Source organism: Podarcis gaigeae (genome assembly GCF_964106915.1).
Source record: "Podarcis gaigeae genome assembly, chromosome: 13".
Taxonomy (NCBI): domain Eukaryota; kingdom Metazoa; phylum Chordata; class Lepidosauria; order Squamata; family Lacertidae; genus Podarcis; species Podarcis gaigeae.
Window position 1 is genome coordinate 19015042 of NC_139689.1, and position 25673 is coordinate 19040714.

Sequence of the window (25673 nt, forward strand, 5' to 3'; positions counted from 1 at the left end):
TTGGGAGGGAAACCCTGCCAATACTATAAAGCTGTCCATTATACTGTTACACATTACCCCAATTGGCCAGTGGCAAGAAACTCCACGGGCTCCAAGCGCTTTCCCCAGGCTTCAGTTTCCTTGGAATGGAGGTCAGGAGAGACTATGGTGTCTTTGGGGTATGTGGTTTTATTTACACATATATACAACCTGAGCAAAGGATGGAGGGGCTTGTAGAACCCACACCCCAACTGATCCTTCTTCTCCTTTAGGTTAGTAGGGTAACCAAGCCCAGCACAGAGCAGTCTTGTGTCTGTATTCCCAGCTTCCAGCATCAGCCCAACTCACACACAACAACCACCTCCCTCTCATACACAGAAAAGGGTCACCCATTTGTCTCCAAAGTAACAACAACAACAATTTTATTATTTATACCCTGCCCATCTGGCTAGGTTTCCCCAGCCACTCTGGGCAGCTTACAGAATATATAAAACATAATAAAGCATCAAACATTAAAAACAGAGCACTGCAGCCATGTGAGAGGGGCCTCATAGCTGACTGGGGATTTGATGCCAGGTCTCTCTGTCCGATCCTCTGTCCGCTTCACCACACCATTTCTCCACTGGATACAAGACAGAAACAAGACAGGAGATTAGGGTTCTTTGGAAAGTGGATGTCCTGTGCATTAGAGGAAAGGATCCTGGGATCCTTTAACCCTCTTAAAATAAAAACACCAGAAATATATTCTAGAACCCTTGAATAAGAAGAGGGTGTTTCTAGGCATGTGCAGAGTGTGTTTATTGTATCATTGCATATCATCAGCCAGCCTTCCTTTGTATAAGGTTAGGGGTCAAGTCTTTCCACACTTGAGCCTTCTCATCTTAGAAACAGAACAATGCACAGCCCCATTCATGCTCCAAACCAATTATTTCCAAGTTCCTTTCCTAAGAACCCAGTCTCCATCCCACAGTACATCCAGTTCTCATCTACACCATCTTTCCTGTTCTGTGTCCCAAGAGATATCAGAAGTGTAGTCCACATTTGATAGTGGGCACTGTCATTGCTTAAGGCCCCACAGCGCAGTATTATTGCAGTCGTATTGTACATTCTCCACCACCTGTCCGTTTGATGGCTGGACAGGCTTTGCACCCCAACCATCTAATAAAAATCTGCCTTGCCTATGTGGCACTTGAAACAGAGAGCTGGCATGCGACTCACAAGTAGGTATCCCGGACTAACACATCAAGTGGTATTGTTTATAAAAGGCATTTATATCCCACTTCTTTTTCAAAGATCAAGACGACGCATGTGGTTCTCCTCCTCCTCACTTAATCCTCACAACAACCCTGCAGGGTAGGTTAGGCTGAGAGGCAGTGACCAGCCCAAGGTCACCCAAGTGAGCTTCACAGCCAAGCAGGGATTTGAACACTAGTCTCCCAGGTCCTAGTCCAACACTTTAACCACTAATACCACACTGGTAGGCTTACATGGGGACGCAGGTGGCGCTGTGGGTTAAAGCCTCAGCACCTAGGACTTGCCGTTCGAAAGGTCGGCGGTTTGAATCCCTGCAGCGGGGTGCGCTCCCGCTGCTCGGTCCCAGCGCCTGCCAACCTAGCAGTTCGAAAGCACCTCCGGGTGCAAGTAGATAAATAGGGACCGCTTACCAGCGGGAAGGTAAACGGCGTTTCCGTGTGCGGCTTTGGCTCGCCAGAGAAGCGATGTCATGCTGGCCACGTGACCCGGAAGTGTCTCCGGACAGCGCTGGCCCCTGGCCTCTTAAGTGAGATGGGCGCACAACCCCAGAGTCTGTCAAGACTGGCCCGTACGGGCAGGGGTACCTTTACCTTTACCTTTTAGGCTTACATGCCTACTCAATAAGGGACTGCCTTGAGTTGCCCCCACCCCGTCTTTCAAATTAAGAGACTGGAGCTCTTCCTTGTAAGCAGGTCTACTCCTAAAGCAGCCAGGTAAGAAGCCATAGTAATTAGGCAGGTGCTTGATCCCTCTTGCACGTTGCTTGACAAGAAGGGGAAAATACAAGAGGGCAATGAGCCTGGCGGCAGCCCAAGTCCATTTCAGCCAGATCCTTTTTTCCGGCAGACCTATTTTTAGATGTCGCAACAAACTTCTCTGTTGCCGCATGCATTTCATGACTTTTTACTGTGAGTAACCTTCACATTCCGTTCAGAACCCAGCCTGGCTAGTGACTGGCTCTCAGCAGCAGGAACAAGAGGGCAGCACATACAATGGCCGCTATGATCTTCGTTCTAGCTGCCCTCTAATTGCATGTTTGCACCTACAGCAGCATTACATGGCAGAGGGTCTCTTGCGGAGAGACTTGGTGGGGTCGGTGCCAGGGGAACTTAGCCCTCTTCCGCCCCCCCCCTTGTTGATTACCGTATCCTCAGTCTCTTCTTCCTGTTTTCTCCAGATCTGTTCTAAGATTGGGGATAAACACAGCTTGTAGGGAGGGGAGAATAACCTGGGGGAGGGGTTGTGGGGGGAGGAGTAAGCACCTTTCTCTTACCTGCCCATTTGTCTTTGCAACCCCCACCCGCACCAGACATTTATATGCTTGCAGGTCTGCCTGCAAGACTTTCACTCGGGGGCAACACAGCAAAACCCAGACACCTGCCCCCATGTTAACAGCCACTGTGGAAAGATGCAGGAACCAATTTCCAGAGGGAGATTTGGTTTTCCCTCCCCAGTGTTTCTTTCTGTGAGAGAAAACGCATTTGGTTTTCAAGACATTCCTTTTGCTGTGCAGTCTAAACTCCGACTCCCTTGCGAATCAACATTTCGGTAGTAATTTAGGTTTCCATGGGAACAAAAGAATTCAATATTCTCTGATCCTGCTTTATGCTGCAGGAGGTCAAAGTGTACATTTCTGTAAATCCACGCCCTGGAAAAAGCCGTGATGATCGCTTCTAGTCACTTTGGGGACTCGAGCACTGTTTTCCCCATGAAGTCTGGATGGTTTTAAAACAAAAAAAAAGTTTGTGTTCTCCATCAATTCCAGATGTTTTGTTCTCCATCAATTCCAGCACTCAACATTCCCTCAGACATTCCAGTTGCTACAGAAACCAGTTCCTGATCTTGAGTCCTGGTTACTGTGGGAACCAACTTGTTCTATCTCGCCCCGCAACCTCCCCCCAACAAAGCTTCCCATGGCTGGGTAGGATCAATATTTTGATTTCCAATCACAAAGGGGTGTTGAATATATAAATTTAAAGGTACCAAATAAGGCTGAAAAATTATAAATAATACTGTTCCCTTAAAACAAAGCAAACCCAGTCATTTCATTTACAGGATAGTGAGGATATCAATTCCCTTACATGAGAGCATTTTCATGTTGTCAGAACACCCCTGAGGTTACACTTTGTCACAGAAAAATAAATTATGCATGTCCCTACTTCCTAACCAAAATCAAGTTTCTGAAGAGGCCAGCGGCCCAGTAGGTACTTGGTGATTGTGTAAGGACAGAGCCAGGGTGCTTGAAAACAGCCCTAAAAGGTTATGACTTCCCCAAGGCCTACCTGTAAGCCTCTGGCTGAGATGGGACTTTGTCCTTATCATGTCACATACTTTTTTGTAATCATTCAATGGCCCTGAAATGATGGGCCAGTAGCATCCTTAGATTGGAGGGATTGGGTGGGGCTGAGTGGGGTTTGGCCAGAGCCACTTGATGAGGCCATATTTGAAAGTGGGGCCTTCCGGAATCATGGCTCAACCTCTGCACCACAGTTCCAGGCCTCAGGGAAGGGCAGCTGTTTTATTTGACAGAATTCGTGACTTTAACAGCTGGCCAACAGGTGGTTAAAAACAAGGTGTGGCGTAGCTTTAACAATGCGTGGCCTGTTAAAAATATGGCAGCCTTAGATTTCAGTCCCACACACAGACCAAACACTAGCTCTTAGCACTTTCTGGTGGCCAGAAAGGTGGCAGATATCATCTTGGTACTGTTAAAGAGGGAAGAGTGGCAGGCAGACTAATCTGACCCACAAACCTTGTTGAAAAGGAAATGCCTGGTTATTATAGGATGACAGATTATACTCCATAATGAGAGTGGGTAATGGGCATTTTCTGCCTTGAGTACTAAATTGTGTTGAGCAGACCCTGCTGGTGGTACCCGGACCTCAGCTCCTATGTCCCTGTTTTCATAGGGTGCCTGGTTGCCACCAGCAACAGCTGGGCACAGGACAGGAGGCAGGTCCTAGAGCAGAAGATTCAAGGAAGCATTAGGGCTACCTTTGGAGTTTTTTGACAAATTAGATTAATAGAAAACTCTGCTTCCTTTGGCTTTGAGCTTGGGTGAACTGCTGTAGACAGCACCTTCGGTCAATATTGATCAAGGCTACACCTATGATAGGGAGGGAGAACTCTAGAATGACGAGCCTTAGAAGCATGAAGGTCCCTCTGTACTTATCAGCTAGGTTCCTCCCTCCTATACCCTGAATGTTTTTATGCAGGGCAGCCAGCCATTGAACAGGTAAGGCTTTCGCCATGCCTTGTACCAGGAACTGTTAAGGCACAGTCACCTTGTCAGGAAAAAAAGAAGTTGCTCTCCTCCACTTGAACTTCACACTATTTGTAGATATAGTTCTTTTAGGTGCAGTAGTATGTTTGAAATCATGTTTTTATAATGTTACATCTTGTAACTTTAATAGCTTTAGAATCATAGAATCATAGAGTTGGAAGAGACCACAAGGGCCATCGAGTCCAACCCCCTGCCAAGCAGGAAACATTTAATATTAAATGCTTTGGAGAGAGAATCATGAAAGGAGCATAACAATATTGAAAATACAAATTTACCCTCCCCATTCCCCCCCAGCTTCCTCATCTACCACAAATTCGCTTCCTCTTTCCTGCAGCTATTGTGCCTAGCAGTCTCCACAGGGAATCTAGGAACATCAACACCATAAATGTTAGAACTCTGCCTCAAATTCAGGATTCTCATAGGCAGTGATTAAATTTCTAAGTAGAGTTAGGGTTTAACCATACCTGGAAGCCAAACAGGGTGAAACAGAAGCCCTGCCCCTCAACATAGGATCTGTAGATGCAGGTGGTAGTGGGAGAAATTACTTTGTACATGCTCAGTAGCTCCATCTTTCTACTATTTCACATAGTTCAGAACAGATACAGGGGTGGAGGGACTCCTTGGTAAAACCTGGTTGTAATTCATGTGGTTTGCCAAGATGTTCATTTCATTTTTATCAGCAAGTATATTTTTGAAGGTTGTGGAGAACAACATGAAAGAACCTAGGCCATGTTGCAAACCCAGGTTCTCTTAACAGTAAGAACTAGAAATCTATGTCTGAAGAGGAGTTCTACAATGCATGGCAGGTACTGCCTATTTTACTTGTACATGAGCTTGTGCACACAACGTCACACTGGTTCTTAAGTCTGAAGTGTTGTTTTTTTTCCAACCTTTCCACAGAAATGGGGTTACCAGGACACACCAGCAAGAGAGCTGATGAAACAGCGAGGGACTGGCTATGCCCCAGAAGAACCAAGGATGCCCGTTTATCTGGCACCTGGGCGTATGACCCCTTCCTCTGGCTACCTGCCTCTAGGAAGACTACAAGGACAGCTGTATCATAATCCTGCCAGTACAGGTCTATCCCGGGCTTGGCCACACCCAGGACAGTTCCAGTATGGCCATCAGCTACGATACTGAAACCTCTCTGAAAATCTCAAGGCAGGAAAAAAAATACTGGGAGGATAATCTGGAACAGACTGGAATATTTCCTAGAGGAACAACAGTTTATAGAGAGATTATTCATGTGACAGGACAGAATAGTCAGGGATGGCTATAAAACTGTGGTTTCCAGCTTTTAATAAAATATACTGGGAGACTTTTCTATCTGATGAACACCGACCCCAGTGAACTGCAGAATGAGATCCTAAACTGTGACAAGCATGTTTTAGTGAGATTTTAAGTTTCATCTGCCAATGCAGGAAGCCAAACACTTTTCCTTCAATGCAACTACACTAGAGCAATTCAAGTTTGTGTAGGATGAACTGGGAACAAGCAGGAGGTTTGTAAACTTACACTGATGAGCTGCTCAAGGGATGCTGGGTGCAGCAACTCAGACACTGAAGAATATATAAACGGTTATACTAGCAGAAATCTGGAATTACATTTCTCCAGTCCTCAAATCAATGTTTGTAAAAATAGAAGACATTCATACAGAACAGTTCATGCTGTGTTTTTTTTTTCTTAGACACTAGGCTGTATTACAAAAAAAATCTCCCTCCATGATCAAAATACAGTATTTCGGCACTGGATCAAAGCAGCCTGCAGAAGAAGCTTTGACGTTTAAGAGGTTAGACTAATTGCACTGAACCCCACTGGTTTGGTAAAGGAAAGAGTTTAGAAAGGAAGAGTGACTGTTCCAAGGTTTATACACACCCAGAGGTTTTGACCCAGGGCAGATGATAAACAGCATGCAAAAGACATCTTCTGTAAAGTAAAGTAAGGCAAGGAAACCCTTCCCTCCCTCATTGGATCTAGAAAAAGGAAATGGAAATTAAAAGAGGGAACTGGAAAGAGATTCATACATGCTTGAACCTAAGCTACAAAAAGGGAGAACAGGCACAACCCAGATGATTTATTGAAGGCCAGTCCATCTGTGACTATTACCCATTTGTTCAAAGGCTCCAGTGTTCTGCTACTGCAGTGTCCTAAAGCAAGTGGGAAGAGATGCCTGAGACTCATTGACAAAGGGAAAAAATAACATACTGTTGCATCATAGAACAATTTATCAGCATGGATTGAAGTGAATTATGGTTGCTAGGATCCAGATTCAAGAGAGCTCTCATCTTTTCAGTTGTTGTGGAGAAGGGAAAATTCCAGCAAGGTGCAGATTCTCCAGTTGCTTCGTCTATGCTGATAGTGGAAGAGCAGCTTGAGGCAGCAAAATATTCGCCCTTGTGCCCCTTTTAAAGGCAGACGAGTCCTTTGAGGGCCTGGATCTTGTATCCTGCAGGTAGAACCCCCAGCTTCATATTTGTCAGGAAATCAAGACGCAAATAAGAATCTCAGGGTTTGTTTACACTGGACTGGCACCCGTCTTTCTACTAATGAAGAGGCTCCCACATAATGCTGTCCTGCATCCTTCCCCCTTTAAATGCAGGGTTTTTCGATCCTGGCTGTTTTGGACTTTCCAAGGAACACACACACACACACACACACACACACACACACACACACACACACACAACCTTCCTGCCTGTCTCCCCTCTAAGACAACACTGGGATGGGAAGGGTCTCATCTGGATGCCCCTCCCATTATTGGGGAGACAGGCAGGTACAAGTCCACATTTTTTGTGGCAGTGTGTGGCCCGGTCCTAGGATTTCAGAAGCCGCCTTTCAAAGAAATGTCTGCATCAAAGGGAAAGCAGTTCTCCAGCACTTTAGATGCAGGATATTTTATCATGCAACACGTCTACCCCATCCCATCACTGCACCAATTTGAGTATTTAGTGCAGTTCAGACTGTGGCTGCACAAATTGGCTAGTACCAATGATTGCATCACTAATCAGAGACACTATCTTCCCCCACCCTTTTGATAAAGCCAACAGCCCCGAGGGAAGATGCCCACCGGCTGCATGCTAAGTGTTCCTTACAAAGTAGCACAAATTACACAGGCTTCCACAATTCAAGTTATCTTCCTTTCCCTTACTGTTAAATAAATGTTTGGTGTGCTCCAGTGCTGGGAATCCATTTCCAAAGCTCCTTTAAATACTTTCCTCCATTAGCTATTAACACCAGGCATAAAAGTGCTAGGTTATTAACCTACCAAAGAAAGGGGGGGGGGCGGTTTACACACAAAAATATGGAAGTTGCTCCCTCTAGAGGTTTGATCCCTAAAGGCACCTCTTTTCAAGACCAACAACTCCCAAGTCTGACGAATCAAAGTAGTAATGTAGGGCACCCAATGCATTCACTTTTGGGGGGGGGGGGAGAAGCTTGTTATAATGAAACCAGCACCGTTCAACAAAGTCCACCTGATGCTGGAATCCAGTTTCTTTCACGGCATCAGGATCCTTGCAAAGGCAAAGCAGAACTCGTTACGGTTCTTGCAGTGCCACACAGTTCCTTGCTTGCTGTGTTTGCAGGCTGATAGGACAAACGATAAGGACCAGCTATAAAAGGGAGGGGCAGAAGACAACACACTCAAGATATCCAAGGGCCATAAAACAGAAATCCAAAGATAGGAAGCTACCTTCAGACTAGTAATCCACCCGCGTAGGAAGCTGCTTTTTATACCGGCTCCCTCGGCCAGTAAAGCAAGATGAGCGCCGCAACCCCAGAGTCATCTGCGACTGGACCTAACGGTCAGGGGTCCCTTTACCTTTAGACCAGGACTGTCTACCTGAGACCTTCTGCATGTAAAATGTGTGCTGTGATGCTGTGTTGCAACCATTCCTCTTTGAGGATGCACTATATCCTTTAAACCAGAACAGCCTTTCAACACAGAATGAGATGGTATAATTTTCTGGACTACACCAGTTCAGACTGCAGGTGGGGGAGGACCAAATTTCAACGCTCCCCTTGCATTAACAAAATAATAATTCATGTTTGTGTATATATGTATATACACAGTTTCTCCCTCCGGTGCTAGCTTAACTACATCAAGAAGAATAACCAGAATTCTGTCACCTCCTTCTGTGCAACTGTAACTCTCAAAACATTGCCAGCTCATCCGAGAGCCATGCAGCAAACAAGGCCAACGGTGAGGTGGAAGTTCTAGAAGTCAACACCAAGTAGCGCTGGGAATGTCCCCTGACTGAAACATGGACAGCAACGGCTAGTCAGTGCAGGTAATGCTGAGCTGGGTGGACCAAAGGTCTGGTTCTGTTTAAGACAGCTTCCTTTGGGGGGCAGTGAAGCCTTGCCTCCTGACAACTATGCACACACTAAACGTTTAAAGGACATTTGGCACACATTCTTTCCCTCGAAGAATTCTAGTTTGCCCCTCTGAGTTACAATTCCCAGCAACCCTTAGCAAACTACAGTGCCCAGAATTATTTGAGGAAAAGAATGTGCTTCGAAAGCGCTTTAAATGTTTATAGCATGTACACAGCCAATAGCTTTGGAGATTTCACCAAGCTCATTTTTTTTTAAGCCAGCCTTTGCAACAACAGTACCCAGTGGAATAAAATGCATTCCTACCCACGTACAGTTAAGCCTCAGGGGTTTCCCAAAATGGGCGGTGCAAATCCACTGGGACTGAGAGTTACTTACTGAAGACTAAAGCAACATGGGAGAAGCAGAGTGGAGAAACCAGCAGAGAGAAGTGGCCTGGAGGTGTACAAAAGCTGAGCCGAAAGATATTGCCACCTCCAGACAGCATCAACAGCAGCTTTTCTGGAACTAAGCAGATCTTGGTCTCGGAAGTGCCTGGATGGGAGACCACTTTGAAACCCCACACAAACCACTTTGAGCTCCATTCTGTACTAAAGGCAGGATATAAAAGCAAGACTTTTGAAAAGCAAGTGGAGTGAGGCGTGGTACAGAGTACGCTTAATCTTGGGGAATGGGAGGGCTTTTAAATATTGGGGTTTGTTTATTTTGCCCTTTCCTGCTGTTCAAAAGGAGGGTTAAAAAAACAAAACAAAACAAACAAAACAAAAAAACAAATCAAAACAAAACAAAGCCTCCTTATAGCAGGTCAGACTACAGGCCCTTTATTGTCTACACTGCCTGCAGTGGCCTTTCCACATCTCAGGGAGAGGCCTTTGCATCAGCTGCTATCTGATTCCTTTGTGCTAGAAATATTGGGGAACTGATCACAGGACACTCTTCATTTAGAGCATGTGCTCCAGCCACTGCTTCCCACCCAGATCCCTTTAAATCAGGCAAACTAACAGGAGTCACCAACCTTTTAGAGCCAGGGGGCACATGTGGAACTATGAGAAAGTGCTGTCACGGCGTGGTATAACATGAAAGGGATGCCACATCCAAAGGAGCATAAAATCAGCCCGGATCACAAAAAGCAGTGGGCATGCCTCACAAAAGAATGTGTATCAGCCACTGCCATATACACTCACAGTGAAAAGCTCACTGAATCTCTCCTCTGCTCAGAATGGATGGGAAGTTGGGTGTCCAATCCTGGCATTCCGAAAAATATGGGCACATTTAAGGGGGGGTGTTTGAAGAAAGAGAGCAACAAAGCCAACCCAAACAGGAAATGAGCAGGTACAGCAATCAGGCTCTCATGCATTATGGATTTTTGAGGTGATATTTACTGAGACATTTTGCGAGATGATATTTACTGAGACATTTTGCAGGAACCGTATGATGCTATAGCAGGCACCATGGGGCGAGCAGGTGCCGCATTGACAACCTCTGAATAAAATTAGGCCTGTAGATTATTTGCAAGTTGCTTCTTGGAGATCAGATACAAACCTTCAACGACCTAGAAAAGCATAAAATTAAGGCCAAAGCTTGCCAGGCTGTGGGTCCCGTAGCTCTCCTGAGAGAACACAAGGTCAGGCTGGAAGAGAGAAACACTCACCTGGGTCCAACAGCACAAGGCACCGGAAAGTCCCTTTGCCGGAGGGTTTGAGCCTGATCCCAGGTAACACCTCCAAGAACTTCAGGCTGTCACTGTAGCCTCGCTCCAAGCACAGTTTCCACAGCTTGACCTTGTGCTCCTTCCACACCAGGGCCTCCAGCTTATCCAGACGCAAACCTAAAGGAAACTGGCCCAGAGTGCTTCGGAGGAGAGGGATCACATCCACACCACCTGAAAGATACAAAGAGGCCTCAATGATGATAAAAAGGCTTTTAAGTAGGACTGTGCATGCCCTCCCTCCCCCATCCGGTGTTCCAGATATGTCCTGGGCAGACCTGACCTGGATCTGGGCCCCAAATTGGGGCCCTAGCACATTGTTTAATTGTGGTTTTAAACCCTATTTTATAGGTGGTCCAAGGGCAGGGGAAGAGACACAGACAGGCTGCCTGCATTTCCTTCTTCTCCAACCTGCTCCTTCCCACCCGATTACCACCCCTTTGGACAGCTCTAGATCACTTTGGGTGGACCTAACCCAGGGCTGCCTCAAGCTGCTCCAGCCAATCAGCCCAATTCGGCTCAGGATCTAGAATTCGGACAGAGTGGCCCCACAGCCCTACTTTTTAGTGTTGTTTGGAATGGATCTCAGTTACCTGGAACAGCTAGCCCATTTGTCGGTGGGTGCTAAGTGTGGAACCAGTGCTTTACTTGCACACAAGTTTTTGTGCTCTTCATGCCAAATTCCTCTTGATTATTTCTCGACTATACTACAAACTGTCAAAGTCACAGGACTCCTGACTTTTATTATATTTCTTTTCCCTTAGCCTCATTAGGCTTCAGTTCCCATTGCAACTGCTGAAGGCCTTTCTCCAGTTAAAGGAGTATTTACAGAACCTCCGATCAGAAATTAAACTGAAACAGGCTTCATTAGGATGAGGGTATTCTTCAGAAAGATGGATGATTTTCTTCCTGCTGAAGGTGGGGAAGGTATGGCCAGCCTTCTCTACACAGAACGAGGTGATAAATGAGTGTGCTGAACAGGGAGGACAAAGTGTACCTCTTCAAACCGCAAGTAAATCATCACATTTTTGAAAGTTTCCCTATGTTAAGATTTCTCCATGATGATAAATTCAGCATAGCAGGAAAGGGCTGAGGTAGCACACAGCTAGAGTCTATGTGTTTTATTTCCTGGGATGGGTGGGTGTTTTTTAAAGGATAAGTATGCAAAAGTGGACAACCAACCCCACCCTCCTGTAATCTGATGCAGTCCATTCCACCACTTCATTCCCTTGAATGTGTAGCAGTAGGCCACACCTTCTCAAACAGACCAGTCTCCTTTTCTTACCTTCACCATCTCTCCCATTCTAGCATAAAAACCACACATTTTAGATCTCCAATTTTTCCATGCTCACATACCAGGGTCCCTTCCAAAGAGCATACAAACATTACTAGTCAGCTCCTTCTTACTTTGCCTTGCAGAAGATGATTCCCTTGGCCACTCATAGGCAGGGTCCAGCTCGTCTGAGGTGAAATCAAAGGGATGATAAGCAGCCCTGCGTGAAGGTTTCTTGCACTGGTGTGTGGACAAAGGCGGAGCTGTGGAGCAGGCAGGAGGGGGCGCTGTGGGGCAGGCTGGAGTAGAAGCTACAAATCATTTGGATACAAAACATTTAAAAGTCAAGGATGTATGGAATCCCCATTTTCACATTACGTATGCTTTGAGTTGGATCCTAAAGGTGTCTTTCCACTAGCACAAAGCCTATTCCTGTCAGAGAAGGCCTATTTCTTTCTTAGCAGAAAACCGCTGTATGAGGAAAACAAACACCAAATCCACAAGTTCCTCCAATTGCACACAGGCTTAGTCTCAAGCGAGACCTTTTTTATGGCCTTCTACATCTTGCTCGTTATTAAACTTCATGATCGTTACTAAATTTATTCCCTGCCCTTCACCAGCAGATCCCAGGGCAAATGACAACTACACTATTTAAAATTCAAAATAAACAACAGTTAAAGCAGATTAAAATTACAGGAATAGGGTGGACCCTGGGAACACACATCTCATGAGCCAAAGCCCAGGGTAAAAAAGTGTGTCTGCAGCATTTGCCAGGAGCTGAATTGTGAAGAAGCCAGACACACCTCTTTGGGGAGACAGTTCAACAACTTGGGGCTGCCACAGAGAATGCCCTTCCCTGAGCCACCACCCCAAACTAATTACAGTATTATTATTCAATAATAAGATTTTATTATTTTTCCATGTTGAACGCCACCCCAAACTTTTGAGGGAGGTGGAACTACCAAGAGGGCCCCATCTGCTGATCTTAACACTCCTGGGGGGGGGGGGGTTGTAGGGAAAGAAGCAGTTGTTGGGGCCTAAGTCATTTAGGGCTTTCAACATTAATGTGAGCACCCTTGAACTGGACCTGGAAACAAAGAGTACGGCCTATGTTTTCCTCATGCACTGTTTCCTTCATACCAAAATGCAACCCTGCTTTCCCCCATACATTATGGCACTACAGCCTAAGTACCCTTCCATTAACTCTGGCACAATTGTTCCCGAAGGAGCACAAATGCATTTTCACCTTCTGCTCACGCTTCTTTAGATTAATCCAAGCCACCCGAAGCATGAGAAAAGGGGACATAGCATGAGAAAAGGGCACAGCCAGTTTTATGTGAGGAGCAAATGCGGACTGGGGGCCCTCCTCTCACCTAGCAAAATCAGCGACAGACACATCTTATCACCATGCAAACCCATCTCCCCACAACTTCTCTTACCTCTGGAGAAGCTGCAGGTGTCCCAGCTCAGGGGCCGGATTTGGCTCCAAGGCCTTTGTCTGTTGACCCCTAAGCCAGAGGCTGCTGTTATGAATAACTAATCGAAGGCCCCATTTGCACAGTAGTAGGTTGCTTTAAACCCAGAGTGGCTTAACAAAGCCAAAGTGGTTTAACAGGCGGGATAATAAATGTACAAAGTAAATAATAAATAAGCATTCAATCACCCTTTATAAGGAGCTTTGGGAATTGTAGCTCAGAAGGAGAAGGGGGGGTGTCTCCAAACAACTCTCATCAAGCTTAACAAACTACAGTTCTCAAAGAGTCATTGCTGGAAACCTGTTTAAAGTGTTTTAAATGTTTAGCGCAGATGGGGCCTAACGTTAAGTAATCTTGAATACACGTTAATCAATAGGAGTTACCACCTCCATGGAGACAATCCTTCTTTGCAACACCCATATCACACTCCTGCTGCATCCCCCATCTTTAAATCAAATTTAAAGGGGGGGAAAAACAGTTTCCCCACAATTAGAATAGCTCCACATACTCTTCTCTGGTGGTAGAGAGGCCTCTGACTGGACTGGATGAACTGGCGAATCCATGCGTAGTCTTTTATAAACAGGTTGTTCTTCCTCAGACGCTGGGCGTTTCTGACAGAGGTCTTCTTCTGTGGATCTCACCACAACTTCCAGGAGCGGTTTTTCCATGGTCCTAATCTGGGCCTCAGCTCATAACATCCTCTCACCTCCCTCCCCAGGCTTGCCTAACCCTCAACACTTTTCCAGAAAATTCAGCTACCCTTGCAAGTCAGGGTACTGGGAGAGGAGCACAAAGCCCACCTGCATTCTCCTCCAAGCCAGACAAATCTATTCCTTTAAAAGCAAAGAAAAGTAAAATATTTTCAAGCTGAAGAAAACCACAAACAATTAAAGGGGCGGGGGATGAGCTTCACTACCAATGCCCCTTTAATAAACCTGCATTTGTATGGGTGTGGCAAGAGTCAATTAACCCAAAAGGGTGTAGCTTGAAAAAGGGCCATACTCAGACCCAATCACAACTTATTTAAAACCATAGCCTCACCTCCTCAGCCCATTACAATAGAGGGGGCACTTTACCTGCATAACAAGCAATAGCTACGTTGATAGGAAGCAGCTGAGCCCTCTGCTGTTACAGGGGAAAAAGAGCATCCTTTTCACATCTACTACTGGCAAGTCAGGTGTCCCACATCTTATATTGGTGCAGCTGGTTTTTCCTGCCTAAGTGTAGAAGCTTACATTTGCCCCTAATGAAATTCATTTTGTTAGTTTTGGCCCAGTTTTCCAGTTTGTTAAGGTCATATTGAATCCTGATTCCATGTTGAGTGGCATTGGCTACCCCTCCCGGTTTGGTGTCACCTGGAAATTGGATGAAGGGATTGAGGGGGTGCTCATCAAAGTCGTTTATAAAGAGGCTGAACAACAATGGGCCCAGGATAGAACCCTGTGGCACCTCACTTGTCCCCCCCCCCTTTTTTTTTTTGCAGGATAACTAGGAACCATTAGTGGGCACTCTTTGGGTTTGGTCAGTCAACCAGCTACAAATCCACCTAAAGGTTACTTCGTCCAGTCGTTTGCTGTCATGTACAATTAATTATTATCAAATATTACTATCAATTGATGTTCCAGTCACTTGTCATTCATTTTAATGCATTAATATGTTTGGTTGAAGACCTTCTCTGCATGCTTTCCCTACCACAAGTTTGCAATGCATACATCCCAACTTTAGAACACTCTTTGCAAAGAGGCACGACTGGTGCTGTCATATCATTCTTTTCATTAGTAGGTTAGTACATATTTATTTTTACAGGACATACCAGAAGGACTTCATAATTATTTATATATGTTACAAAATTTATATACCGTTTGGAAAAAGAAACTACACCGCTTGATGGTAGACACACACACATGAAAAAAGAGAATAAAATTATCAGTAAAATCAGTTAAAACAAATATTTAAAACATTCAGAAAACAAACTAAACACATATCAGCAGTCTATAAAATTGGATAGGTTTGTCTAAAAAAAGAGTTGCAATCAGAATCCAGTTCAGAAGAAATCGGACTAGGGAGATCTAAAGCAAGTTTCTTCTGCCTCTGCCCCTTTATGGAGGAGAAACCTTGAAGAGGGAGCTATAGGTCATACAAGACCTGTGGATAGATGGGGAATTCTCAGATGGTTCAATTCTAACCTTTGGAATAAATGTTTAGGAGTTCTGGGCACTTGAGCTTAGGAAGGAGGAGGCAGTGTTTTCGAGGTGTGCTTAATAGAACTGAGGCTTTCGAATTTAAGTGCCACCTCACAAACTGGCACAGAGGTGCAGGTAATGCTTAAAACAGCTTTTAGCTCAATATCCCGCCTGAAGCAGAGTCCAAATAGTGCCTCTGCCTCCAGGACCAACACTTACTTTAAAAAAAAAAATCCCACTGTACAATTCAGATATTAATTCCTGCTTTCACCTTATACCACTATGCAGTGGCGTAGCGTGGGGGGTGCAGGGGGGGCGGCTGCACCGGGCGCAACATCTGGGGGGGCGCTCGCACTCGCAGCTCTCTGCCCCCTGCTAAAACCCTGCTAAAAGGTTAGGGGGCGCAAATTACTTGCCTTGCCCCGGGTGCTGACAACCCACACTACGCCACTGCCACTACGGGTCACCTCCAGGTGACCCTCCCTGCCCTCTACTCAGTTAAGTCTACCTGCACAATACAGCCACTCCACGAGGCTTCGTCAGTGGGTTCCCTGCAGGAGCGTGGTCCCTCAGCAGCGGCCCTACCATGACAAACCCTTGATACCAGTCATGCCCTTCCCCACGCAGTGGTGCCAAAGCAGGCTACTTCGCAGCAAGGCTGGCTGTTAAGGCATGTATTTCTTAGTTCTTATCTTCCATCCTCCTCCCCCAAATGCCCAACAGGCAATTGTCTAAGTTGGCATGACACACCATTATTTTGCATCTAAAAGGACAGAACAGGCATTTTCCTTCCTCTCACTTGCACAGTCGTGATTTCAACCAATCATTACAGTATTTCTATCCACCAGTGTGCCCTAACTAGCAATTTATACCAGCCCCCTCAAACAGTAAAGGCAAACCTGGCTAACAGATTTTTACCTGAGAAGGCAGTCATTTTTAATATGCTGCAGCTGCCCCTTCTCTTGTTCTGCCCCCCTACCTTCAGGCAGAGAACTCTCCTCTTCTGGAGTTGCTCCCTTTTTTCTAAATGGTTCTTATTAACAACATGATAAAAAATGATCACATAATTCATATTGTGCCAACATAGTGGTATGTGGTTTATCTAGCATTCCAAAAGGAGACAAAGGACCAATTCTGAACAACAAAGAACACACATTTAATTCTGTCCCTCCCTTCAGTTAATATTCATTCAATCATTTATTGTTATATCCTGCCCTTTGTCTGTTCTGGAGCACTGGATGATATAACATTATAAAACAGGAGTTGAACAACATTGAAAATGAATAAAGCATCTAGAGTTACAGCAAAAAAATGCAAAAGAGCAGAAGCTGTATATAACTACAGGATCATGCATGAAAGCAATACACTTCATGATGAAAACACTTAAACAAATAAGAATTTCCGCTCCTATCCTATCACTGGCCTGAGGTGCTAGTGTCTATGTCACTCTGGAAATCAGTTGTGTGAAGGCCCAGATTGTGATTACTCACTGGTGAGGCAAAGGCATTCTCTGCATGCCCAGGAGCAAATTCTTCTTGATAATTACTGGACATGATCTAGGGCTGAATTATGCTGGTCAAAACTGGTTCCGAGTTCTGCCTCAGGTTCAGCAAGGGGTAGGGGACCTGTGGCCTTCCAGATGTTGCCAGACTACGGCTCCCATCATCCCTGACCAATGGCCATACTGGTTGGGGCCAATGGGAGATGGAGTCCAACAACATCTGGTGGCCTGCATGTTCCTTATTCCTGTAGGCCAAAGCTCCTGTTTCAGAGGAGCCATGATGTGGTGACTGTGAGGTAAATTGGTTGAGGACTTGCAGTCTGACAATCTCTCTGCGCGGTTCCCAATCCATCGTTATGTTCCTTCCCATCAAAAGCAGCCACTGGAACCTGCGGTTTCAAACCAGACTCGGTCAGTTTAGCGGGATCCTGCTGATCCAGGATCCCTTCATTTGGCCCAGCTCTCCTGATGCTTCTCATTCCACCATGCTTCAGCTATGAAGAACAGGGCTAATAAGAGGACACAGGCCCCGATCCCAAGTCGCAGTGAGTTGGCTGCAGTGAAATCCATGGCCTGGGAATGTGAGTCTGGAGAAATTAGAAAACGCATATCAATGTAAAAATAGTTTTCGGTATACAGCAGGTTTTCTTCTTTCATCAATCACTATGCAGCCTGAGAACTGTCCCCATGAAGATGGATTTGCCCCTGAGCAGGCAGCAAATGAATGGGGCATTAGCACTACAGGAGCCGCCTTGAATCCACTTGCCTGTGCTTGGTTTCCTTGGCAGCCATTAACTGGCAGTGCCATCCTGTTCAAAGGGCTTCTCCCAGCTAAGTGTGCTTATCACTGCAGCCTGAATCATCTGTGCTAATATAATCTGAAAAGGGCAACATTCCAGTGGCGACAATGACACCACCAGAACCATCTCACAGCAATCCTTTACATACGTGGAAAGCACTTGTCGAGTGCGGGGGGGCGGGGGAAGAGAAGTGGCGTGACGTCTAGATGTGAAACATCACATGAAATTATTCCAGTGCTGTGTTCCTTTATGGAAAAGCAGCAACTAATGGTGGCCTCTTACTGTGCGGGACTGTAAGCCTTTCAACCACACACATGCCCATGTGATTGCCACAGATGAAAATTTTCATACAGCTGTATGTTGCTTTTTACTACAGAGTTTTCCATGTAGGGAAAATAGCGACGTTAAAGGAGACATGCGGCATGACCTATCAATCAGCTTGCATACCAATGACCAGCTGTGGGTAGCACCAAAGGACGGAGTGGTAAACCTTGTTTTGCTGCTACATAGGACTGTATGTGTTGTCCGTCCCACCCACCCCACACCCATCCAAGTTATTTTCTGTGGGAATATGCTTGTGTTTGATTCTCCAGCCAGTCATTCATTTTGTGGGCATCCACTCAACCTCACAATATCTTCCATACTTCCATATTCAAATCCATTTTTAGAATGGAAGCTCCTTGGGACCAGGAGCTTATCCTCTTTTAGTCTGTAAAGCACCATGAATGGTACAATTATCATCATCACCTAAGGCTGTGCACGATACCTTTATAGCACATTCAAACCACTTTTATTTACCTCAAAGAATTCTGGGCATTGTAGTTTATCCCTTGCAGGGTTACAATTCCCAGCAAACTACAGTGCCCAGAATTCTCTGAGGGCAGAATGTGTGTGGAATGTGCTTCAAAGGTACACAGGTAGCTCTCTGCTAGTGTACACTTCTCCCATCCCCCCTGGACTCACCTTCTGTCCACGCTTCAGTGTCATTGAGCTGATATTCCTTATATTGGCAGCTCAGCTCCCCTACGGTAATGTTAATGGCCTCTTCTGCGAGGTTGAAGCTTGCCATCGCCCCATCTTGCCAAGCTCTGGTTTCAGCAAAGAGCTGCCCACCTTGGTAAAGATAAAACCAGCCCTCAGCAGCAGAAGGGACTGAGCAATTCACTCGATATCTTCCTGCAGAGTCCACCAACACCTCCAGGTAATTGGGGACCACAGTTGCATCTGGAAGAGGAGAAGTGTGAAAACGAAAAGATATAGCTTAAGGGATGCTCAGTGTTGATCTGGCGTTCTTTCTTTTTCTTTTTCTAAAAACACATTTGTAATCCTTGTGGCCACAGATACATATTCTAAGGAGAAGATTAGTACTTTACAGCCACCACAAAGATTATGGGAATTTCCCATAATTCAAGGTTGATGGCTGAGAATCAAGCAGGACTCTCAGAATGCCCCAGGATACAACAGATAAATGGAAGGGCAAGGAATGCGTAAGCAAAATAAATTGCAATTCTTTAAAGAAAAGAATGGGCATGATTAAAATGTAACCAGTCCAGTCTTTCCCTAACCTATCCTTCCCTCCCCCGCAACCTTTGGCACTTTCTGCAAAATTGGGAATTCAACACTAAATGATACAAAAAGTGTAAACGCACAAAATCTCCATTGTAGGATCAGGATAGTTTAGTAAAATCTGAGTACAATTCAATTAATATTAATGTTTCACTTTTGGGTTATAGGGCTACATTCAACTGCCTTTTACTCAACAAAGGCCCATTAAAATTAATGACCATGCCTGAGTTCCATTGCATTCAGTTGCCTATCCTGAGTAAAAGTTAGCTGAATACAACTCATAATTTATTTTTAGCTGTCATCTGCTTTTCGGGCTTGGGAGTTCTGGAATGTCAGTGGACAAATGAGGTGGCTGTAGCTTTTGTCAAAAAATGCTTTTGCAGACCTATTTTCTTGATTACTGGAATTCTCTGGAGTTTTCTATTTCCAAACTATGTAAAAAGGAACAAGTCCATGAGTTTTTATGCTGAAACTCTTCCTGTGCCTTGATTGTGGGAAATTGGGAAAAGATTTGCAGATTATAATTAGGAGTTAAGTATGCAAGCTGGGGGAGCACTGAAGACGACTGTTGCTAGCTCAACTCCCAGGTTGCATTCCTTGTCACTCTCCAACTTGTAGAAGATGCACTAGATGCCCTAAAGCCCTCAACGGCCTTGGCCCAGTATACCTGAAGGAGCATCTCCACCTCCATCGTTCAGCCTGGATACTGAGGTCCAGCTCTGAGGGCCTTCTGGTGGTTCCCTCGCTGCAAGAAGTGAAGTTGCAGGGAACCAGGCAGAGGGCCTTCTCGGTAGTGGCACCTGCCCTGTGGAACTCCCTCCCATCAGATGTCAAGGAAATAAACAACTATTTGACTTTTAGAAGACATCTGAAGCAGCCCTGTTTAGGCAGGTTGTTAATGTTTGATATTTTATCGTGTTTTTAATATTCTGTTGGGAGCCACCCAGAGTGGCTGGGGAAACCCAGCTGGATGGGCAGGGTATAAATAGTAAATTATTATTATTATATAAGGTGGGAAGGAACTTTCTGTAATGTCCTAAAGCACATGAGGAACCTCCATGGGAGGGGGGTGGCTTTCTGCTTCAGAAGTGCACTCTCCATTAGTTGGAGGGCAACAGGGACAGTAATGGGGGTGTGTGGAGGTTGAACCATTGTGCTCATCCCTGGTACCCCACACTCATGTATTAATTATAATGCCAGAAGAGAGGTGTCTAGCTAGCCCAGTGTTGCCCTTCCTCCAAGGAGTTCAGGCTGATGCACATTGTACTGCCTTTTATTCCCATGGCGTCCTCGTGAGGTAAATTAGACTGAGACAAAGCGGGTGGCCAAGGGTTATTATCAGTGAGCATCATGGCTGAGTATGGATTTCAATCCGGGCATTCTTGTTCCCAATCTGCCACTCTATCCAACACATCACACTGGCTTTCTGACTGTGAATATATTGCTTAAATCTCAATCCAGAAAGGGTGGTGGCCCATATCTGCACCAGTTCAGTTCCCTTCCTCTCAACTTCTGCTGTATCCTGTTATGTACTGAGTTGAACAGGATCCAAAATGCAGCAGTCTGATTGGTCCTAGAACAATAGGATCCAGAATGCAGAAGTCTGACTGGTCCGCAGGAGCCAGCCAATCCAGCTCCAGGTGGGAGCAAATCCACAACCTCATTGGCCTATAGAAGAATCCCGGAATTAGCCAATCACAGGGGGCCCATTGTGTAAATAATGTATATAAAGCAGACATTTTGGGGGAACTGGCATTCCTTACTACTATGAACTGAATAAAGAGCATGAAATCCACACTTGACTCCAAGTACCGGTATATTTCACTCCCAAACCAGCAAGTCCCATCCCTAAAACCACTCCTCCACCTAACAAGGTTCTCTCTTTTTTCCCCCTTTCTGGCAGGGATCTTTTAGCAGCTCCACAACAAGCAGAAGTTCAATGGGTTCTGGTTTTTCCCGTGCCAGAAAAAGAAAGAAAAACCCAGCCAAATTAATTTCTGCTTACCATATGTCTGCTGAAGGCACAGAAAAAGAAAGTTGGAAATTCTGCCCCCAAGATAGCAAAAGGTTTCCTCACCGATAACTCTCAGCTGCACCGGGTCACTGGCGTTTGACCAGATGATGGGCTCTATGATGCTGTGGTAATAACAGGTGTATCGGCCTGCATCGGCCATGGTGACATTCTTCAAGGAGAATTCAGCGGTGTCAGAGTCCCCTCGAGGAGTGACCTCTATCCGAAAGTCCCTGGCCTGGTAGAGGACAAAGTTGACCCCTAGCAATGGAGCCTGACAACAGACTGTCCAGTCCTGCCCTGCAAGGACCTCAGTACTGGGACTCGCAGAGATGGATGGCTTGGGGTAATGGTCTGTGAGTGGGAGAGAAAAGCTGTTTACTGGGCCTCAGACCTTATTCTCTGCTGTTAATAAAAATAATAATAGGTTGCTTCTTTTTGCATAGTAATACAAGGTGGCCGAAAAAAATATCAATATCATTTTTAAAACATTCCCCATAAAACAACAAAAACCAATTCATATCAAAATACACAAGCTGCATACAGTGGTACCTTGGCTCCCAAGCGCCAAAAACCCAGAAATAAGTGTTCCGGTTATCAAATGTTTTTTGGAAGCCGAACGTCCAATGTGGTTGTTGGCTATTGTTTCTGGGGCACCTGCACCAATCAGAAGCTGCACCTTGGTTTTTGAACATTTCAGAAGTCAAACAGACTTCCAGAATGGATTGAATTTGGTGCTTTTGTTTTTGCTGTTTATTTTGCGTTTTTGTGGTTTTTTCAGTTAATTTGTTTTTGTGACTATGTGGAACCCAGTTCAGCTACTGGTTGATTGATTGTGTGACTGTGGAAATGGAAAAAAGCCCACCCCCATCCAAACAATGACTATCATCAGTGCAGATAAGGGGGAAAAAATAATTTTAATTTTTATCATCTACAATACAGTACTGTCATATTTATCTTATAGTGCAGTACATTGATCATTGCTTCCATTTTATGGATCAATGGTCTTGTTAGATAGCAAAATTCATGTTAAATTGCTGTTTTATGGGTTGTTTTTAAAAGTCTGGAACGCATTAATCCGTTTTGCATTACTTTCTATGGGAAAGTGTGCCTTGGTTTTGGAACACTTTGGTTTGGGAACAGACTTCCAGAACAGATTAAGTTTGAGAACCAAGGTACCACTATACACACTATACCTTTTAAGCATGTTTGAAACACACACACCCTCAGAGAAGTCTGGGCACTGTAGTTTGTTAAGGGTGCTGGGAATTGTAACTCTGTAAGCAGTAAACTAAGGTGCCCAGAATTCTTGTAGGTTAAGAACGTGCTTCGAATGTGCTTTAAAGGTACATAGTGTGTTTGCAAAATTACAACAGTAAAAACAGTAGCGACAAACCTTTGGAAAGAGAAGGGGTTCAAACATACTGCCTTTGTGTGCTTCTCTGTTTATTATTTACATTTATATTATAAATGTGCTCAAAGCAGCTTGCAGCAGAACAACAAAATGCAAATCAGTACAGTATATGTTTAGAATAGCTCAAATACTAAATCTCTTCAAAATATAGTATGACAATCCAGCAAATAACTCTGTGTGATTATATGAACATTGCAACATTTTAAAGCCATCATAAAATGAACTATCAATCATTAAAGATATCAATTAATTACAAATATAATGCACATTCCAGTGCAATTGCATGTCAATAATAATATAACCAGCAGCTGCTGCATGGCAGGACCAAATGGTACAAAAACTAGCAATGTATGTGAAAATTTTCATAGAGGCTTAAATGTTTATGTTTCCATAGTGACCAGAAGCTTGAACATATGTTATAAAATACATAGTAATAAATAGATCTATACTGTAAAGTGTACAAATGATTTGTAAATACTAAAAGTTAAAAGTGCACACATTTCATAGCAGCTTGATCGTGTAAGTATAGGGTATAGTATAAGCAATGCTAGGGTTGCTATATTCCTGACACTCTCAAAGTAAGTTGACCTTTTTTTAAGGAAGACCCAAAATTGTTCAGCTTTTTGGGAACAAATCCTTGTTGTTGAGCTTTTTTAGGGAAACAACCCCCCAAAATAGTGATTTTAAGCTTTTGGAGCTGTTTCTGTTGCTTTTTCCTTCGCGTTGCCATACATACAGGTTTTCCCTGTCATTGCAGATTCGGCAAAATTCCGCCAATGCCATTTTTACACCCGAAAACCAGGACATGTCAAGAATTTTCCTGACGTATGGCAAGCCTAAATAATCATAACAAGTGTTCAAAAAAATCAACCTCTTCTCATCAGCCTTCCTCACAGGGTGTCATCTCCATCAAGCTCAAGATCCTGACTGATGGAATCCAACAATGTTGGGAGAGCCACGGGTTCCTCATCCTTGCTAAAGACCAGCATCATTGCCCTAAGTCCTTCACTACCATAAAGTCCTATTCCTAGACGAGTCCCAGTCCCATTGGTTCTCACACCAACCCTCCTTGCATGCACCACTTGGGCCTATTGCTGCGCATGACCTTCCCAGTATGGTCACTGAGTTGTACGGCGCAACACTTACCCTCTGTGATGTTTGCAGGGCTGCTGAGCGGGGAGCGAATGGGCTTCCCTTTCTCCCAGATCTCATAGCTGCAGCGGAATTGGTCCCTGGGCCCAAAGTTGTGCACCTCAAAGGTCACTTCAGATTGGGTGGGCAAGGCTTTCTTTTCAGCCACGGCCTCCGGGCTCCCTCCCTGGTACAGGTAGAACCAGCTGCCGAAATATGCCCCTTGAGCCGTACATCGGAGGTGGTGCTTCTCATCTGCATCCGGAGCCTGGAGCCAGAAGATAGAGGGCTTCGGCAGGGCTGAAAGAGAGAAGGGCCGATTGCCAAAACCCAGGAATGCTGATTCAAGATCCCATGTCTACAGTTCCCAGGATTCTTTGAGGCATGTGGGCTTTGAATGCGCTTTTAATGCATGGTGTCTATACAACTCAAATCCTCGCTCTCATCTAACTACCCACCCACCCACCCGGGTTTCATCAGGCAGCAAGAAACATCTTCAGATAGCCCTAGCCACTTCTCTTCTCCTTGCTGATGCTGCTGCAGTCCCAGAGTTCAATGCCCCTCTGATTTTACTTCCCACCCCATTAAGCTAAACTATACTCACAGATCGTAAGCAGTAAGAAGGGGAGAGTAACAGGCATCCTTAAAACACACAGTCTTCAAATAAGAATCTGAGTGTCTGGACATCCCAGTATATAAATATGATGCCCAGGAAACGATGATCCATCATCAGTCATAATGTTGGGTTGGGGTAGAGAGACAGAGAGAGAGAAAAGGAAAAGGACAGTTCCCTTTCTGACAAAGGCAGCAATAAATGGCTTCTCGTTTGATGTTTTCAGTTGCTCTAAAGACAGGGGTACAATTCTCAGAGTGGTTTAACAGTCAATTCCTCTTCATAGGGAACTCTGGAAATTGTAGTTGTCTGCAGGGAATAGGGGCCTCCGGACAACTGTCAGCACCCTTAACAAACTTTAGCACCCAGAATTATTTGGGGGAAGCCATGACTGTTTGAAGTGCTTTAAGTGTGTGGTTTGTGTGGCCTAGAGGCAGCAAAAAATTGGAAGCCAGAGATTCAATAAAAGTACACTGGCTCCTTTCTGTAGCTGCAGTATCCTCCTCCCCAACTTGCTTCTGCTTCAAGGTAGCTTTATAAGGAAAACTTCATGCCATATGCGTCTGCAATAATTTTGCCACACATCGTACACACTCAGCCTTTTGTTCCTTTGTCTGTTGTTTCAACAACAGCACGGCTGCACATCCCTGAAGGCAACATCTTGGCAGCAGTCTGCTTTCAACAAATATCTTGTTCTGCCTTTGTGCACACTATTGCCAACTTTTGTTCACACAATGCAGTATGGACTGCTATCTAAAAATAAACCCATGCCTACCTATGTACACACACCGACTTTCATATTTCATTATAGATCTGTGGGTGCTAAATGCTTGTATTTAATAAATGTTAGAATTTAATTGGAACTGGTATGTTAGAACTGGGAAATAGCTAGAACAGTGGTTCCCAACCTTTTTTTGGCCATTCCCCACCTAAGCATCTCTAAAATCCTGATCCCCGCCCCCCACTGTGACATATACTGTAATTCTTATTATTCAAAAAGTAAACTCCTATTCACGTGGAGGAAGCCTAAAAGGCCATTAACTGTTAATAACTCATTCTCGAATTGCCCCCCCCCTTAAAATCAAATTGCCCCCCTGTGAGGCATGTGCCCCATGTTGGGAACCACGGAGCTAGACCCAAGTGTGCA

The 25673-nt window shown here is 44.9% G+C and overlaps 2 protein-coding genes across 4 annotated transcripts in view; one reads left to right on the top strand and one right to left on the bottom strand.

Moving 5' to 3' along the window:
• FAM83E (family with sequence similarity 83 member E) overlaps positions 1–6176 on the top strand; it is a 35892-nt gene extending 29716 nt beyond the window's left edge. For both annotated transcript variants that reach the window (XM_083707767.1, XM_083707768.1), the window contains exon 7: positions 5417–6176. In XM_083707767.1, coding sequence (XP_083563893.1) covers positions 5417–5656 — 240 coding nt within the window. In that variant the 3' untranslated portion in view covers positions 5657–6176. The remainder of the gene's footprint in view (positions 1–5416) is intronic.
• On the bottom strand, positions 372–25008 carry LOC310829387 (T-cell-interacting, activating receptor on myeloid cells protein 1-like). Of its 2 annotated transcripts, XM_083707774.1 has the most exons (10): positions 24518–25008; positions 23929–24213; positions 21435–21722; positions 18755–19015; positions 16409–17578; positions 13816–14662; positions 11967–12143; positions 10503–10733; positions 6392–6489; positions 372–601 (listed from the first exon to the last, which is right to left on the bottom strand). In XM_083707774.1, exons 1-5 carry the CDS (start codon positions 24552–24554, stop codon positions 17439–17441), a joined length of 1011 nt encoding a protein of 336 aa, XP_083563900.1. In that variant the 5' UTR covers positions 24555–25008; the 3' UTR covers positions 372–601; positions 6392–6489; positions 10503–10733; positions 11967–12143; positions 13816–14662; positions 16409–17438. The 2 variants fall into 2 exon arrangements, with proteins under 2 accessions (XP_083563900.1, XP_083563899.1); XM_083707773.1 differs by lacking the exon at positions 6392–6489.
• Positions 25009–25673: the final 665 nt, after the last annotated feature.